The following is a 19804-nucleotide window of genomic DNA, read 5'->3' as shown; positions in this document are numbered from 1 at the left end:
CCCACCACAAAATCTGTGCTCAGGACTTGCTAGGTTTCTTTTTGTTCCTGTTTAATCTTGTGTTTATTAGTAGTGGGCTGAGCCCAAGTACTCTTTCACATGGCTTAGACAGTAGTTGGGCTATTTTAATTTAAAAACACCCATCTTATGTGTCAGTGCTGCTGCACTTTTAAACCAGACCAACCAGTTACCTCCTCTGTGTATGTAGGATCTAATGGAGTTTGAGCTGCACATAATTGAGACTTTCTGTTTTGGCTGTGATAGCAGCTGACTGTCCTAAATGTTACTTGCTCCCCATTGCTTCCTTCAGGGCACTTACAAAATTGCTGGTACTAGTGCTCATGTGATTCAAGATTCTGTGGATCCTTCTGCACTTGGATTTAGATGGTACTTACGTGTGCAAGTTTAGCATTAATTGAGTTTTGGCAAGGAGTGAATGAGCCCAGCCACAAAAATGACCACTAACAGCTTCCACTGTGCCTGGCAAAACCAATTACTGGCTGGCTCTGAGAACAGGCATGCTGATAAGCCAATTAGAGAGTTAAACATGACCCTGTGAATTCATATCTTAAAATGAACAAACCCCAGGAATTGCTCTTTTTCTTCCAGCCTGAGTACAGATAACAGGCTGGGCTGAGTCCATGAGGGCTGTGCCACAGGGCTGGGCCCCTTCCTGGGGAGGCTGCTGAGCCCTGTCCCAGCAGGGCCAGGCCCTGCCTCTGCTGCAGTGCTGGCCAAGCCACGTTCACCTTCCACCAATGCAGCCATACGATTCTGCAATCTGGAAATGTGATGTCACTGCTGAGTTTCACCACAAACTGCTGGGCAGGGGGAGAGGGGGCCATTGATACGCAGCATGCTATTGCTGTGTTCTAGCCTGGCTGGAAAGATCCTAGCTTCCCCCAGCATGGCTGCCAAAGAATTCTCCATCATAAAAAGCTCTGGCCACTTGGCAGAGATCTGCAGGCCTCAAGTGAGATATTAACTCTTTCACTGCACAGATAAGACTTGCAGACCTTCAATCCTCTCTCAAGTGAGAGAAAAGGACAGAGAAACAACATGAAGACACAATGATCAGTAAAGAAGGATTCAGGTCTTAGACGGGAAGAGAATGAGGAGACCTTCAGGCTGAAATTCTCTTATAAGCCATGGTGATGGACTGTCATACACTGAATATCCCTATAAATCATGGAAAAAAAGCATAGGAGAACGGAGCGTTCAAGTTGTAGACATTAGCAAAGGCATCCATGGGGAACAAGCAGATGTTGAAGTAGCTGTGATCCCATGAGAAATTTGAACAGAGAGAGGGAAGAGTGATAAAGACCCTTTATCCCTAGGGAAAAAGATCTCTGTTCCCAGAGATGAAGATAATATCTTAATATAAAATAAAGAGAATAAAATGAAGAACAAGATAAGAGACTAAAGATAAATAAAGAGAACCTTTGTTTTTGAACAGCTCATCCTTAAAATAGTACCCCGTAAGTTTAACATGGCCCATAAATGCAGCTGTGGGAAGGCTATAAAAATGGGAGGGATTTGATGATTGCAGATTTCCAGGCGGCTGCTATTTGTGGAAACTAAAAGCCACGAGATAACTGTTTTCTTGCTTAGAAGTCTCCATAGTATGATAAGAGACTCCTCTCCCTAAATGAACTGAATAAAGACTATTATAGAGGTGATAAACTGACTGAATTGTTTCTGTAAGTTGTCAGTGGGAAAGAAAAAAAGAGGGGATAGGGGGAGGAGAAGTGTTCTGAAGGTTTTATTTTGATTCTTCTTATTATTCTAGTTCTGTTAATAAAGTTTTTCTTTATACCCTTTAAAGTTTGAGCCTGTTCTGCCTTCCTCCTAATCCTATCTCACAGCAGGAAATGAGTAAATAATTCTAATGGGTGCACTGGCAATTTGGCCAGCACTAAATCTACCACATACGTTGGTGCATTGATAGGGAAATCTCATATTGGTGAACCAAAACCACTACATTAAATTGGTGTTTCCGCCTGGTTCCGAACTGAAACTGCCACATTGTGCTAAAATATAATTGTTTTGATCTCTCGGGAGAGGAAGAGATTCCAGCCCAAGCACTGAGACTTAGTGTCAGGAGCCCTGCCAGCAGATTCCTTCTGTGGAAATAGGCACAGTGCAATGGAGATCCAGTGTCTCAAAGGACTGATGGTGAGGCCTGATTTGTTGTGAAAAAAAGTCACTGCAAATTTTCATGGTTTTACCTATGTCTTTGGTATTATGTGTAGATTAATATTACTGTTCTTGGGGAGTAGAGATTATCATTACATTTTGCATCCCTTCTTCAAATTCATTCAATCTCATTGAAAGGAAGCTGTCATTGTCTGGCAGGAAGTTTGTCTTCTGTGGAGTCTGCAATTTGTTTTAAATTGTGTGACCTGTATATCTTTTATTGGGAGATTTCTTTTCACCCATGAACTTTGTAAAGCCTTTGAGAGCTAAGTGTCCATTTCTGGAGATCCTGATAGGATTACTAAAGTAAATGTTTATCTTTTGAACAATATTTGGTCATGTGTTTTTATTTGAAAATAGGAAAAATGAAAGAAAGATCATGCACAGCCATGTCTCCATCTCTCTCTGAAGGAATTCTAGCTCTTCCCAGTCAAGTCCAGGAAGCATTCGTTCCAAGACAGTGCCAGCCATTTACTTTTATAGCATTATGCACTGGTAAAATGTTATTTTTTATGATATTCTGGAAGAGGCAAAGTTTGTTAAGAGAAGTTAATTTTTTAGGCTAATGGATACAATGTGGGGAAAGTTTTTTACAAAATAACATAGCAAGCTTTTAGCAAAAAGCTTGCTGCATTTCTCTGATTGTATCAGAAACAGAAAGGAAATGCTCCCAAGTGTGCAAGGTCTTCCTTAAGCCGGGAAGGGAAGGGAAGGGAAGGGAAGGGAGGGAAGGGAAGGGAAGGGAAGGGAAGGGAAGGGAAGGGAGAGAAGGGAAGGGAAGGGAAGGGAAGGGAGGGAAGGGAAGGGAGGGAAGGGAAGGGAAGGGAGGGAAGGGAAGGGAGGGAAGGGGAGGGAGGGGAGGGGAGGGAGGGGAGGGAAGGGAGGGGAGGGGAGGGGGGGGAGGGGAGGGAGGGGAGGGGAGGGGAGGGGAGGGGAGGGGAGGGGAGGGGAGGGGAGGGGAGGGGAGGGGAGGGGAGGGGAGGGGGAGGGGAGGGGAGGGGAGGGGAGGGGAGGGGAGGGGAGGGGAGGGGAGGGGAGGGAGGGGAGGGGGGGGGAGGGAGGGGAGGGGAGGAGAGGAGAGGAGAGGAGAGGAGAGGAGAGGAGAGGAGAGGAGAGGAGAGGAGAGGAGAGGAGAGGAGAGGAGAGGAGAGGAGAGGAGAGGAGAGGAGAGGAGAGGAGAGGAGAGGAGAGGAGAGGAGAGGAGAGGAGAGGAGAGGAGAGGAGAGGAGAGGAGAGGAGAGAAGAGAGGAGAAGAGAAGAGAAGAGAAGAGAAGAGAAGAGAAGAGAAGAGAAGAGAAGAGAAGAGAAGAGAAGAGAAGAGAAGAGAAGAGAAGAGAAGAGAAGAGAAGAGAAGAGAAGAGAAGAGAAGAGAGAAATGTGCTCTGATCCTGTGACAGATACACAGATATATAGAGCAGTTTGACTGCAAGTTTTCCCCAGCAGGAGCAGAAATAGTTGACCAGCTTATAGTTCTCCAGGCTCAACAACTTACGAGTGGGGAGAGAGCATTTCCACTTTCAATTGAGCCATTCCACTGAGCTGCCAAGAGCAATGAACTTCCTAGGTTTTGCCAGTTCATGTTCAGAAGGTATTTCCAGATATTGAACCAGGTTGGGTTCCAGTTTAAAAATTATCCAAATACAATCCCTAAACCAAAACCACAGAGTTTTCGAATTCTATTCAGTTCATATTCTCTGTAATTCCTTGCTGGGAAAAACTCTTGGCTGCTGAATTTTAATCCAGTATAGGAAAAGTTCTTACTACTTTTTACGAGTTTAAATGGGAAGGAGTTGACACTTATTTTTCTAAAAGAGTGAGTCTGGTGATTCTTTTCCCTTAGTAATTTTGAAACCAACATATCCAACCTGTCCTATTGGTGACGGAGAAATTTAGCTATTTCTTCAAAAACCCATTTGAAATCTCAATTATTTATTGATGGTTGGTTTGGAAATGTTATTTCTCTAACTTGTCACTGTAGACTGGGAAACACTTTCCTTCACAGTTTTTGAATTAATAACCTGTATATGATGCCACAGATGGTCAATTCAGTCGAGAAAATTTGGAAAGTGCTTTCTTAGGACATGATGGTATTTTATCTAGATGAATATATATTGTTAAGCTTGTGTTATGAATTAGTTTCTTTTCATAAAAGTGAGGATAGTTCACTTGCCTCATATGCAATATCTCTTGAGACATGAGTGGGATAGTGCTTTGTAAAAACAGCCAAGCAATATTCCTAAATTTTGAGAATTAATTTTAAATTGAAATGCAGAAACAAAGAGTGGTCTTATATATACAAGATGACTTCCATCTTCCTGTCAGAAATTGCTAAATGTCTGTAATGGGATTAATAGGAGAGAATTTCTGAGAAGGTTAGCTTAGATACTTTTTCAAATATAGCCATAGTCCAGCAGAGAAATATTCAGCGGTTTTGCTTTCCTCTATTTTCCTTGTTTGTTTGTTCTGAGAAATCATTATTTTCATCTTTCATGTCTCTATTCTATGATCTTCATGCGTATTTATGGAGCGAGTGATAGAACACTTCAGCAAATAAGATCCTCAAGGAAAGATTAGGCTATTACTCATGGTCAGGGTAGAATAAATTGATTGAAAATATATAAATGTATTCTGGAACCTCAAGGCATGATGTAAAAATTACTTTATTCAATTCTTGTAGTCAATCAGGACAAAAACAAATGATGGATTTACAATACAAAGGAGAAAATATATATCAAATGTCAATGACAACAGTAAAACTAGAGACTACTACAAGTAATGTAACAAGCTCCCAGGCAATACTGTGCTGTTATTAATACCTGAGACATTATACTGTAGATTAAATTTCGTCCTTATTGTCCTGATTCTGATATTTTACAAAGATGTGACCTCAGCCTCGGCCTCTTTCCTCTCTCAGTCTCCCATGTATTCACTTGGTTCATACTCAAGGGCTTTTTATCTTCCAGCATCATGAAGAGACAACCTGCACAACTTCACTTAACCTGAACTAGGTGATTTTCTGAGCTTCTTTAGAAACTATATGGTTCAGAGTTACAATTAATTATATCTGTTCGTATACAATGCAAATGCCCTAGGGTAAAGGACAGGAATTAATTTTAAAATTCTTGCACTCTTTAGAATACTTTTAAGCAAGTGATCTGTTTTTCCAGACTAAAATGCAACAATTAACATACTATTGAATTAACAAACTACTGAAATGCTGGTTTAATGTTTCAGCCTATAAAGAAGAGCAATAACATAAAATAGAGCAATATTACAGCCTAATTAAATATTTCTAAAGCATAACTTTTGATAACAGTAGTTCTACCTATCCAAATCTATGCTCTGTCAGCTGTAGGATTGTACGTATTGGTTCATATTGGTCTACTCCAGTGGAGTAACTTATGAGCTGAATGTGTCACTTGGAAATGTATTATTTAAATAGCCTCTCTTGTTAAGACTGTGGCCTAATTAATTTGATTTTCTATTTGCCCTTCAAGAGGTCAAGCTTGACATTTGAAGAGTGAGTATTAACTACTGTCCTTCTAGAGATTGATTAATGTTCACAAAGCCATTTGAAAATGCTTAGCGCTTAGTGTGTTTGGTGATGATCTTGGATAAAAACACTAACAAGCATAGAGGTTCAATGTTTCCTGAGCAGCTTGCACTCTGCCACATCACTGTTTTCCCATTTTGTGAGTAGCAATTACTCAGTTTGGTCTGTGTTAAAAAGAGTATGCTTCAGCAGTTAGTTTTGTTTTGCTTTTTTTGTTCTGTCAGTCTGACTTTGGGACTGTAACCCAGAGAGTTAAAAACATAATTTACAGATTAAGACTATTTGTAGGGGGAGAAAATAATGTAGGTGGTTGCAGTTTGATAAGTAAGGTGCAGTTTTCACCATGAGTTAATGACCTTTGCATCAGCAGAGGCATCTGGGTGCCAGGAAGGATTGGGAGTGGGAAGATTTGCCCACAGATCACTATGCTGTCGCTGACAAGCTTAGAGCTGCTGGTTGCCTGTGTCAGACCAAGAATGGAATAGAGAGTGGGCTGTAGATATGCTGAGGAGTGTTCCCAGCCTGGGTCTTATTGCACAGGATTTTGCCTGTAGGAGTGGTATCCAGTGGCCAGTTTGTTCTTTCTCACATTTTATTTTCACAAAGGGAAGGGGAGAAAGATGTTATTTGGCAATTTAATGCATGTATAAATACACGTATTTTAAAGGAGGTATAGTTTGTAGAGATGAAGAAGGAAAGGGAAGAGAGGTGTTACTGCTAAGTTGGTTGTGCTTTGTGGGGCTGTAATAGTGATGACAATGCACATATTTTCAAAGAAGTCAAGGGCAGATACTAGGTGTGCATCTCCTGATTCTTGAGCAAGCAATGTAGTTTCAGCATAGCTCAGAACAGATCTGATATGAAAGATGAGATGCCACTTCTCTAGGATGTGTGATATAGTGAATTCCTTCACCTTAATCACAGACAATATTTTTTTTAATGACATTGATGTCATTTCCTCCTGTGTATCAATCTGTTACCTTTTTCGGCATTTTGAGTATATCTGGGATTGATTAAAAGCAAGTGGTTAAAATTAGAGTGTTCCATTTTCTGTGAGGTAAAGGAGCTGGGTGAGTTTAGTTCACTTTCTGGGTAACTAGACCTTTGTCCTCACAGCTTTTACATTTTGGAAGCTGACCTGAATGATTAGGCAGAGGTATCAGGCAGCCAGCTGTCTCATACCCCACCATGGGGGCACAGAAGGCAGCCTAACAGCCTGTCATAAAAATGCAGCAGACCAGGCATCTCATATACAGATACCTCTGATGGTGAGTACAGATCACCTGATTTGTGCCAGGTCTGCATGGGTAATTGATTTGTAAACTTTTTTTCTAATGGAGGAATACCTTGGTTCCAGGAAAATTATTATTTTCCTTCCTGACTTGACTGTTTTGTTGGCTTCTCCATTTTTTCATTTGGTTTTTCTCCTTGTAGTTGTCCTACTTTTGCTCACTTGGAAGACCAAACAACCCCAAAAATATGTTCTTTACTCTAGTTGTCTTATGCAAGGACTACATTGTTTCTTTGCAGTATAGTTTTAAAAATCTGATTTTTAAAAACCTGATGAGGAGGTCCATGTCTGGGAACAGGGAAGGGAATGTGAGCTGCTTAGGTAGCAAGAGAGAACCTAAAAAAATCCATAGACTTCCCAAGTGTCACGGTGTGACTAAAGGGTTTGCCAATTTTAAATATTTAATTTTCTTTAGAGATTGGATTTAGGAGTAAAGACAATGCAGGCTCAAAATTTAAAAAGAAAGTACAAGAAGAAATTTATTAATAACACAAGAAAAAATTATTCAGAATAAGATTCCTGGATTATTCCCTCCTCCCTTCACTCCACATTTCTTACCAACTACATACAGAGAAGGCTTCAGTCAGTTATCCACTCAAATAATAATTTCAGTTCACTTAAGAGAGAAAAGTTCCTTTTTCTGCTTTAGACTTAGGGGGGGTGTCTTCACCTTTACAGTCTTCATTCGCCGGGGACCTACAGAACTATGAATTTTCCTCTCATTTTCACAGTCCTTCCAGAGCCATGTTATGGGTTACGATGCATACACGGGGTACTACTTTTAAAGGCAGGCTGCTGAAAAACAAAATCCTCTTCATCATCTTCTCTATCAAATGTCTCTGTTCATATTCCAGTCCCAAAACAGAGAGCTCAATTTCCCAAGGCAAGGAAAGTCTTCAACTCAAGCACCCATCCTCCCCAAGTATATTTCACAGTTTAAAGGAATTTTAGTGAAGTCACAATCCTCTCATAGCTCCCCCCAAAAAAGGTTTTCAGCTACTTATCAGTCGCATCTTTTCAATCTCTTCCCATGAGGAACTTTTATCTTCATTCCGCTGACCTTTGTGGACTCCATGCTTTATTCCTTCTCATTAAGGGGGTTCAGGAGATTGAGAATTTTATCCAGGCATAAAGAAGTTAAAATTGTATCCAGATTGTTAAGAGGAAAGCATGCGGCTGGTGCCGGGGGGGCGGCCGTGCAGCCTCACCAAGCCAAGCCGGAGCCGGACTAAGGGCTCCCCACAGAGCCGGTGCTGGGCAGGGGTGCTGAGCTGGGCCCCCCGCAGAGCTGGAGCCGGGCCAGGATGCCGGGCCGGGCCCCAGACCGAGTCCAGAGCTGGGCCGGGGGCCCCGGCCGGGGACCTCCACTCCTGCGGAGGCCAGAAACCGAAAGACACACCAGAACTTCATCTACTGTGATTTGTGAAAGCGAAATAACTTTTCATTGGTTTCCCAAGCTGTCCATCACCAAATCAGCTCTCTGATTGGTACCAACAGCTCATAGGAGAAGCCTCGGGAGACGGGACAGCCCCCTCCATTCCCAGACCACGTGGAGCTTTCCCTGAGGGGAAGCCAACCCTCCTCCCAAGCACGTGAAACCAACACACCAAGTTACTGTTTGTGTTTTTTTTCCTGCAGGTTTTCATAGGCTCCTTTAAGTTTTGCTTACAGATGGAGCCTTAGCCAGCCTACTTAAAGCAGAATTAATTTTCAGTGATAGTTCCTTCTCTCTTGTGACTCAAAATAACACTGTTTGTATTGCAAATAGTAACGAGATGTCCTGGTTTGAAAGGACAGGTGTCTGCCAGAAGGGCAGAAGTTTCCCTTTGGAATAGAGACTTTGGTTCCACTCCCCCCCCAAGTATTATAATTGTTTGAATCAAGGACTCTGAGGCAGAGATAAGGGGGTGGGAATAACAGCTTTTTTACTAATATATCTAACTATACAAACAGAAAACAATAACAGTTAATATTGCTAACAGAACGGAATAGATAACTCGGTGTCAGTCCCTTTAGATGCAAGCACGCTGTCTCTGTGCTTAGTCCAGAGCCCGGATTTGCTGAAGGGCAGGCGGGAAACGGAGGCAGGAAGGAGGGGGGAGGGGCAGCAGCGGCCACGCCGGTCTCGGGCGGGAACGGGCTCACCCTCACCGAGGGCGGCGGCTCCTCGCTCACCGTGTGTGTCCGGGGGATCAGCTGTGTCCGCAGAGGCAGGAGGCTGGAAACGGGGCAGATGCAGGACAGGTGATCGCAGAGGGTCTGGCTCTGCTGTGCTCGGCCGCGTGGCTGAACGATCCCGCGTGCTCTCCTCCGAGCCCACCGGAAACTCGAGTGCCCTCCCGGAAGCCTCAGAGGCCCCTCCGGGGCCGTCCCCACCCACCCTTTTGTCTGGACCCATCAGATATCCTGGGTGTAGCCCGGCCAGCTCCATTGGCATGATAATGGGAAAAATTCTTTCAATTGACACAGTAACAGAAAAACACTCAACCCCCAACACCAGAGTATATTCTGGATGAAGTATCTCACAGGTGGTCTTTGGAAAGGCATGAGTTATAACCTGTAATGCCGTCTATGTAACTTCCTAATAAAGAAAATTAGTAATTAGAGGTAAGTGTTTGCTTTTAGAAAGAATCCCTTCAGGAGGAGAAGCAATAAGCTGGTGTTCTCTAAACCAGTCAGAAAAAGACATGAGAAGTCAGCTATTCTACCATGAAAGGCAGTTTCTCCTTGCAATGCTTGTGGGAGGTTGCACAACAGGGGCAGAGCAAATGTCTGTTTCTGCACCCAGGAACTTCTGACCCAGGAAGTTCTGTGTCTGAGGTGCTGCAAGAGTCATTAGAAAATGTGCCAGAATGTCGATTTTAGGAATAAACTTTGCCAATGGACACTGTAGGGTTAAAAAGGGTGGTTGCACAGAGTGATTGCTTTTACACTGCTCTTTATAAATGCTGCATATCTACCTCCCCCATTGGCACTGGCATTCGTCCTGATTTGTCTGGAGAGGAGATTGAGTCTAGTTTCTTTGTGAGTTTAAGAGAGAAAAGGTGCAACAGGTAAAGGAACAGATGTGAGAAGGTGCTTCCCTTCATAGCTCTGAGCTGAGCTGGCCTTCTGTCAGTGCCACTACCTGTGCCTGCTGGATTTCAAGTAGACAATGTGCAGGTCTAGAAATTGTGAGAAGTGGTTTTTTTATATAGTGGTTTCATTGGTAATTTTTAAGCTTTCATGTAGCCATCATTACCCTCTGTGCTTTGCAAGATGTCAGAGAAGCAGTGTTAAGATTTTCAAGGAAGTTTTGTATAATCTGTTTCTTTGTTAACTAACCTTCTGCAGATTTTTCTGAATATGTCTATTCCATCTTATTTTATATGTTTGCTAGAAGTGACCATAAGGACTTCTTAGGCCCAAAGCAAATTTCTCACATTAATCAACTAATACTGATATTCTTGAAGGTCTTTTCCAATGCAGATGATTCTATGATTCTATGATTTTATATTTTTATTCAGAGATACTATAAGTATGCCATAGCATAATTAGAGATATGGAAGGGCCAATATTCTTTTCGTTACAAAAGAAGAATTTTTTTTGTATGATGAATTTAAACCCTTGTTTTTTCATTAAATTTCCACTCTCAAAGAGTTTTCTCCTAGAAGTGCATGACTAATTCATATGAAGTGCTTCCTCACCTCTGAAGACGATACTTCAATTTATCCATCAGGTTTAAAAACTACATTTTCTTATTGTTATTGATTAGTCCTCTTTTTAGCACTGCAAGTAGTGGAGAAATCAAGAGGGAAGCAGAGAACTTAGTTCTTGCCCTGCAGTGTGCTGTGACGTATTGAAGAGGCAGTTCAGATTTATTTATAATTGGCACCTGTTTTGTCAGAAACGTAAGTAGATTGCTCTTGGACGAGATGGGGAACTCTTATCAGCATGATGATCTTTGTAATCTTTCTAATTTCCTGGTTTCATATAAGAGCCTTTTAAAAAATTACCTTTGTAATTTGACTTTCTCTTTGCATTTCCAAACTACAGTGTTCAGTTTTCAGGCGTGATTTAAGCAGGAGAGGTGCAATGAACCTTCTGTATTTACTGAGAGTTGCAAAGGGAATTATCTTTACAAAGTGAGCTTGCCTGTGTGGACACTACTGGTCCCACTGGTTTATTTTAGTTCACCATCACCGCTAGATGTGGCAGAATGAGTCTGATGCCTACTTATTGCCACTTCTGGACTGCTGGATCTGTTGGTAGTGATGAGTGCAGGGTTTTATTGAGTTGTGCTGCAGTAGTCAGGGTTCATCTTTCACCGCTTTTATTTGGGACAGTGGGAGAGGTGGATTTTTAAAGAATGGCTCCTTTATTTAATGATATACTGGGGAGAGGATATGCTTTTCTGACACAGCTGCAGTCACCTTTAAAGCAAATCTGGGGAAGTTACCAAAGAGCTTGGGGCTGCATATGCCATGAGCATCCTAGTCCTAAAGTTTCATGGAATCGTTGGTTTTCGTTACATATTAAAATTTCTTATCAGCCTTGAGAAACTTGCAGATGGTATGATGCCTTTTATGTGTGCTTTTATTCCCAGTTTCCCTCTATAGTTCATTATAGGTCTTACGGGTTCAGAGACATGGTATTGCCTTATGTTCTTAGGAGTTTGAGTTGATGGGCTTTGCTGCATGCTTAACAATTTCTTATAGTTTATATTCCAACTAAATATGTGATCAGGTAAGGTAAAATATTGAAGCTCTCTTGTAGCCCTGTGTTGCTAAGCAATTTTGGTGTCTTTTGTTCTAGTACCAGTTGAGTCTTCTAAAAAGAACTGTTTCCTAGGAAAGAAAATCCCATGATTGGCAGCAATATTACTACTTCATTACTGCACTGCCACTGCCAGTGGCATTCCTTGCTTTAAACTACACCATTTCCCTATCATGTGCCAGAAGGGTAGTCAAACGTTCAAATTATTGCTGGCAGACCACAGGGATCAGCAGTATAGAGAACTTGGCAACCACTGTATTTCTGCAGTATTAGGTGCTCTTTTTCTTATATGTTCTTGTATTACTGAGAGAATTTTTGATTGCATATATAAAAATGGTCATGGCAGTAGTTATTTTTACTGTACTGCATCTTTAGGGAAAAGGATAAATTACAGTGCTTCTCCTCCTGAGTGCTAGTGAGAATTAGTTGCTCTTTGGTCCTTCTCTTATTGGCAAATAATAATCCCAGAGGAGGCCATGCCAAGTGGAGATGATATTTCCAAGGTCTGTATGGTACCCTTCACTTGTGGATCTTGCTGCACTTCTGAAAGTACAATGGTTCTTTCCACCCACCTGCTCTCTGATGAAATACTATGATCTCCATTCTGTGAAATTTAGGAAAACAACTGAAGGCATAAACGACTCACACTGAATTAAGCAGCAGCTCAGGAAGAGAAAGAACAGCTCTCTGAAAACTGGATCACATGGCTGCCTTTCAGACAGGGTGATGTTTTTGAAGCCCTTTCTCCTGGACGCTTTGCAAACCAATTTCCCTGGATTCTGCATCACTGTTTCCCTCACCTCAAAATTGTTCCAGTGCAACTTCAGGATTCTTTTCTTGATGAGTTTCAGGGTGCACAGAATCTGTTAATATCACCCCTAGCACAGAGGCTGACTCCTCACCACAGGTGTCTGCCTGCCTCTCTGCGTGACAGCATTTTTGCCAGGTGACCATGTTTAGATGGCTGATTGAATAATATGATTGATTTAAACTGACACCCTGCTTTTGAAATATTTGATAATACACAGCAACCTTATCACTTCTATTTATTATCTACTTTATAAGGTCTATTGAAGTTCTATTTTGTAGAACAATTGTACATAGCTGACATTCTTGTATGAAGTGTCTAATTTGTGATTGTCTTTCATATGCATTCCCAATTTTATGGATCCAAGCCTTAAATTTACAGAAAAATGACTGTTTAACTCACCTCATCTTGATCCCCCATAGCATCTTGAATGGATTTTGTAAATAATGGATTGGATGGTTCCTAATTTCAAACATTCCCTTAGTGATAGATATGGCTTTCATATCAGTGCAATCTTTTTCATCTCTTGAATTCAAGAACTTCACAAGGGAGGTCAGAATGACTGCATACCATTTTAAAGACACGGTGAGGGATGAATAGTATCAACACAGCAGTTTAGCAGAGTCAGAAAGAAAGCAGAGTTTTCTTAAGATCAAGGGCAGTAACTTGTCTACAGAGGTGTATCTGTGTCTCTGCCTGCTGTTTTAGCTTTGGGGGCAGGGTGCTCTTATCTCTGTGTTATTCCCTAATGTTCCACAAAACAATCTAAGATAAGAAATTGTATTAATCTTTTCCTTCCCTTTCAAGTGGAAACCACATGCAGAAGATATCTACATGTACCTACCTTTTAACATGGGGAGGAAATGTAATGAACCCTTACAGCAATTGGCCAGTTTCTGTTGAACTAGTGACTTTTTCCTCATACTGTTTTGGACAGCGACGTGACACAGCAGCCTGCTGTCTGGTCTGGTACACTGGTCCTTTCCTGGAATCTGTCTTGCATGGAGAAATCCCTTTTGTCCATATTTAGTTCCCCACAGCAACTTTGAAATTTAAATCTCTACTGTACTTCAAGCAAAACACTTATTGAAACATCATCACATAATCTGTTCCCTTTCAAGCAGGCTTATGCAAATATGCAAACACCTAGCTGTTCTTGACACAGCTGAAAGAAATTCTGATGATATTTTGTCTCCTGGGAAAAGGTGTTTAGAGATGGGGTACAAAATGAAGGTATAACTCTTTTCTTCTTTTTGAGTTGTTTTCCCCCTCTGTCGTTTTCTACTAATCCACAGAGGAACATGTAACATGTAACATGTCAAATCTGTTTACTCCTCAAACAGTCTGGGATGCTTGAATATCTTTATTGCAATTTAGGAAGCAACTGATTAACAAAATTGTGTTGGGTGGACCCTAAAAATACACACTGTAGTAACCACATAAACTCACAGGTACAAAATAGCTCCTTTTTTTGACAGTGCAATTTATGATGAGAAATGAACTAAACTTCTTTCTCAAAGTTCCAGCTATAGATCAGCTAGAAACCTGAGGGACTACTTGTATCCTGAGAGATGGCATATTGATCTACAGCTCCAAGAATTATGCCAAGAAGTGAAAATCAACAAGATCTTCACCTGATTTATGTAGGCTAGACATCTGTGGCTTGCCTTTTGAAGATGATCTCTCAGAAACATAATTAAAACTTGATGGTGAATAATCATGATGATTTGTGTCCCCACATTGTAGCTGTGTGGCTGTTTTTATGTAGTTGTAAAGGTGGTTGGTCCCTGCTTGTGGAAAGGATGGATAGAAAGTACTGGGTTTAAGGACCAGAATTTTGCACGCAGCTCTTATGCAGAAGGTCTCAGCATTTTTCCAAGACTGTTTCAGTTCAGAACTAGTCAAACTGCAAGTTAGTGAAAAAATAAATTCAATAAGTTTTTAATTAGTGAAACAGAGCAACCTTTAAATTTGCTCACTCTGCAGGGAGAGGCAGTGCTCTGATATTGGAGATGCAGATTTGGGTCTGGAGAGAGTGGGCAATGAGAGCAGTTTGTAACTTAGTCTTCTTTTGGTCTCTACACAATAGCACAACAGCATCACCTTTTCCTTCATGCTCATCTCACATGTCAAAAGGAGAAGGAAAGTATTTGGACAAGAGTTATCCTTCATTAGGTATTTAAACATTCTGAGCAGAACATAGATATAACTAGAACTGCAGCCTGAAGATTTTTCCATTGAATTCTATGATTTTTGTATTAGTATAGATAGAAGTTTCAAGGCATACAAAAGGCTACCACTGAAGCAGACTGGATTTATTTATTTTCTCTGCTATCTGAATGATGGTGGGAATTTTGAAAAAGCTGTTTATAATTTGGTTTTGAATTATTTCTGGGATTTATTTTGTGCCTTAAGATGTTCACCCTGTCTTCTAAAAGGCCCAGCTTTCTCCATTTATATCAGTAACAGTGATTTATACTCTTTCATTTAGAAATTGAAAGGCATAAAACACTATCTGTTGCCTATGTATAAAATAAGGTGGGGAGATGTGGCATCTTTAATTCTGCACGCAGAACAGTCAGTATAGTAGATACATTTTGAGGCTGATTATCATAAGGAGCATGAGTTAGAACTGATGATAAATTTTCTGAGAATCCCTAGCCTTTCCTTTAATTTTGATTTATTGATTTTTATGAGCAGGAGCTGAGTGAGAAGCTCAGGCTTTGAGGAGGATCAGAGAGGCCAGTGTATGTCTAGGGTTATTGCCTTGTTTTGTGCCATGATTTATACAGTGAAGGTACTCGCTGCATTCTTCTACTTGGTGTTATTTCATTTCTACTCATCATTGTAGTATTTCTTGCCTTAAAGATAAGTGCCCTCTGAGAATCTGTTCTGTTGTGTCTCTGACATTATTACAGGCTGAAGGTCTGACTATTGGAATTGCTGAGCCCTTGCAGCTCCTATGGAATGAATGGAAGCTGCTCTGAAAAGCACATCTTAGGCATTCTGTTCTCTTGAAGGGATTGAGTTGTTCCTCATAAATATAGGTCCCTTCTTTGACTAATTCCCTCTTGACTGCAAATCATTTGAAGTAAGTGGAGTTTACTTGATTAGAATTAAACCTTTGCTCCAAATTTAACTCCCATCCTTGCCATATAGCTGGAGAATTGATTAGATCTTAGTAAATCTGATATTACAATAAAGCTTCAAATTTACAATTAAGCTTCAGAGTTTTGCTTTCTAATTGGAATACTGCATGCTGGAAAAGATCAGAAACTTCTTTTCTTGAGGGTTCAGGTGGTTCTAGACACAATTTGTGTTCCTACAGCAGAGCTGGTGGTGTAGCAGAGGTAAGTGAACACACTGAGAGGGGAGTTTTATGGCTAGAAGAGGTATACCAAAACTGTGTCTGCAGCTAGTGCAGAGTCAGCCTGTCTGAGACATTCACATGTTCCTGCACAGGGTCTTAATTCTAATTTGTCCAGTTCCAGTGAGAGAAAGTCAATGTTAGACAGTGATTCAGCCCCAGGAAAATGTGATTTATCTCCGTGCTTGATAATTCCGTTGTTCTTGCACAGGAGGAAGTTTGCCTAAGTGGTGGCTGCTTGATCCTGAAGTAAAGAAAGATGATGCTGTTTAAGCATATGAGTCATTGAGGGAAAAGTTCAAAGGAGCACTCATGAAGGGGTGAAAGCTGAAGCTGAGAGATTTGGGGACTAGGTATTTTAAGAAAGCTTATTTGGCCTGACTTCTTTCTTTGATTTTTTTAAGAACACAGATATACTACGGAAGTGGTATGCAAGTTATGGCAGAGTTTGAAGATTCTATTCATCCTTGGCTAAAGGCCCTTCTCTACTCAGGTTGCTCAGATGTGCCCAGAAGTCATCACTGCTTCAGTCCTTAGTTTTTGAAAATTCATTCTTTGCTCAAGGAGAATCACAGCTTACTCCTGCTTTTCCATTTTGGGATCATCACTCTGGTGTTTCTTAATTTTTTTACTTCCTTAAAGCCAGTGTTTGATTAAAAATAAGAATGTTTGGGGATTGGTTTTTGGTTTAGTTTTTCGGTTTTTATTGTTTTTGTATCAGATAAGGGGTAGATTATAGAAGATCCATTGCTTTTGATTCTGGTTATTTTCAAGGAGCAAATATAATCAGTTATATTCTCATCTTTATATCTGTCAACACTTTTATTGTTAACTCTGTACAATATGGTAGATCCTCTTCTGTGTCAGCAGAGCTTCACATTTCAGTGTACATTAATCTAATCCTGTTTTGTGAGTGATGGGCTCTGGTGTTTGGTTCTCAGCAGGCAAGGTGAACAACAAAAAGCATTGAGAGAATATTCAGGCAAGCAGGTAGTTGCTTCCTCTTCTTGCTGTTCATCTCCTAAAGATAAGAGTCTATATTGTGTTTTGTTGTCTTAAGACTGTAGACCAAGGTTGGCTTTTCACAATAGTGTTTTGACATCCTTTGCTCCAAGAGCTGGGATTTCATTCAAATACTCTGCTTTCTGAATGTTGTGGCTGATTGTATTTTACATTTATTTTTTGAAGCTCCTGCCTGTACAGGTTTTATTCCACCCCACCTTGTTTTTCTGTTTTTAGCCAGTGAGACCTGCAATGATTTCCATCCCATGTTCTTCACCCATGACAGATCGTTTGAGGAGTTCTTCTGTATCTGCATTCAGCTTTTGAACAAGACATGGAAGGAAATGAGGGCAACTTCAGAGGACTTTAACAAGGCAAGAAAAAAAGGCAGGGTGGGAATAACTGGGCAGAATGGTGAAACAATGCCATATATTCTTCCCTAGATGCACAGGGATTTGCTAATTCCAATTCTGCTAAAAGGCTGGAGATTTATCTTTTTGGATGCTTTGCACATTGGAATGCCAGCATTTAGAAAGTGTTGGATTGAGGATGGGAGATGTAAGGAGGTTCATAGACCATTTTCAGTCATGTTGCACTGCAGACTTTGAGACTAAAGTCCTGGCTGGAGGGAAAATTCTGCCTTTTTATGTTAGCAGTATTATGCTCAAGTGCTGCAGCCTCCAAGGTTGTAAATAATGCCGAGAGAGTACTGCAATGATAATTCTGTGCACCCCTTTCATTTCATGTGAGCACTAAAGGGATAAAATATTCAAGGGTGGACACAATAATGACAGAGTGCTGTGCAGTTTAGGCTGCTAAAACAAAAACAAAACAAAACCCCCAAAATTCCCCAACCCAAATCCACCAATCAAAAAAACCTCCACCCATAAACAAATAAATAAATAATTAAGCCAAAACAAGCAAACAAAAAATAAAGGCAGAAGTTACAAGCAAACAAAAAACACATAGACATACACACAAAAAAAAAACCACCACCAAACCCCACCCCCACAAACCCTGAAACAAGTGAAATAAAAATTGAACCAAAAAGCTCCTCAGTAAGAATTCTGGAAGTTTCAGCCAATCTCCTGATCCTCAGAAAAGCATAAAGAATAGGTCCATCTTAGTGGTCCCTAGACATCCAATTTTTACCCAATTTACCATGAAGCTGAGCAGTATCTGTGGCATTTTCTAAGAACAAGGAAAACTCACATTTTTGTGGCCAGCTGTCATCCTTATCTTTGTTAGGATCCTCTGATTGGATCTTGAGCCTCTCCCTGGGAGATGTTGGTTGTAGGACTGTTGGTTGGGAATGAAAAGTGAGGCTGCTGCTCTGTCAGCATGTGCCTTACAAGTGTTCTGAAGTCACCAGACTCAAATATTATGTTAGTGCCAGCAGGAATGATCATGCCTGACTTCTAATTGGAACTGTCTATTATTGAAGTGGTCCCAATGACCATTTTCTGCTTCAGAGTGAAGGTGAATTTTTAGGTCACAGTGAAGAATAACCTTTGTAGAGTTCTACCAGGCAAGTTAGTTGGCAGCAGTACCAGAGCCCTGGCTATAGAGGGAAAGAAGTCCAATATGCATGCTGTTATAGCCAGATGACCCAGAGGCTTGTTCTTACATGGAATTCCTGACATGCTTCACCTACCTAATGATCCAGGAACATAGAAGGAGCAATAGGAAGATAATTCACTGAACAGCATAGGGTTGCTAAAATCAAGAGTTTAAAGAGCAACTTTATAAAGGCTAGTTCATAATATGTGGTTGTTTTAAATAAATGTATAAATGCCTTTTACTTACAGGCCTTCTATCTCAGTAGAAGAAAGATTTGTCTACGTAATTTCCCACAACATGAGTTGAAACATTATTAGCAATCCTAGGGTATTTAAATAAAGTATGGTTCCATTTCTGGCACCAGTCCAGATCACCCTAAAAGGAAAACAAAGAAATGTACTTTGCAGTGTTGGGCATTGTTGTGGAGGTTCATAGAAGATCAGGGAGTTTTTTCTCTGATATGACTAGTTTGTTACTTGTGCTTTCTTCTGCTAGTAGTCTTGTGACTTCAACTACCAGTTCTGTCAGGTTCAGTAACATTTGCACTGTCTTACTGCATGTGTCATTGAAGACATGGGCAATTCTTAGTGAGGCAAACTTGAAATATTTGCCATTGGGCTGCTAGGGTTTCTTTCTGGTGGTGGCACTGTGCTGCATGATCCTGAGCCCAGGATCTCTGCCTGCAGAAATAATTATTGATTTTATAACTGTTTCTGTAAAGAGGAAGGAATGCTAAGCACTTGCTTCTCTCATTTCTAATGCTTCTCTAATTATGTGTTGCTTATCTAAATCCTTTCTTAGAGTCATAAGGAGATTTTTGTACTCTTATCCAATTCAAATGACATGCAGTGGTGATGTGAATTGCTCAGCTGATAAACATCTGAAGGGATCTGTGAGTGAAGCAAATTGTGTTGTTGTGTGGGCTTGTAAAGCACTTGAGTGTTTGTGGGGGCTCATACATTATATGGTGATGCCCAAGGTTTACCCATGTGGTTGGTGGGTGATAGCTGCCAGTGCAGCCCATGGCTTTACCCACCACCATTTTTCATCCTTATCTGGCAAGAGGCTTTGGTGATCACAGCATGTTAGTATTCTATCTGCATCTTCCCTGCGTGCTAAGGGTACCCATTTCTGTGCAGTCACTTTTGAAAACTTGGCAGGCAAAGGTCATGTGGGCCCAGGGAGCATTCAGCCCATCCTTTAAGAAGTGAACAGGAAGAGAGCAGACTTAACAAGATGCAGTAATTTACTTGTGTGAAGAAAAAATTAAAT

General features: G+C 40.9%; 1 protein-coding gene across 9 annotated transcripts in view; it reads left to right on the top strand.

The window, feature by feature from the left end:
• The window catches only part of ELMO1 (engulfment and cell motility 1), a 335189-nt gene that overhangs the window by 200647 nt on the left and 114738 nt on the right, over positions 1 to 19804 (top strand). For all 9 annotated transcript variants that reach the window (XM_079302630.1, XM_079302632.1, XM_079302629.1 and 6 more), the window contains one exon: positions 17210 to 17346. In XM_079302630.1, the coding sequence (XP_079158756.1) occupies positions 17210 to 17346 (137 nt within the window). The remainder of the gene's footprint in view (positions 1 to 17209; positions 17347 to 19804) is intronic.

This window comes from Erithacus rubecula (assembly GCF_903797595.1).
Source record: "Erithacus rubecula genome assembly, chromosome: 3".
Lineage (NCBI taxonomy): Eukaryota > Metazoa > Chordata > Aves > Passeriformes > Muscicapidae > Erithacus > Erithacus rubecula.
This window is presented reverse-complemented; position numbering and strand designations above follow the sequence as displayed.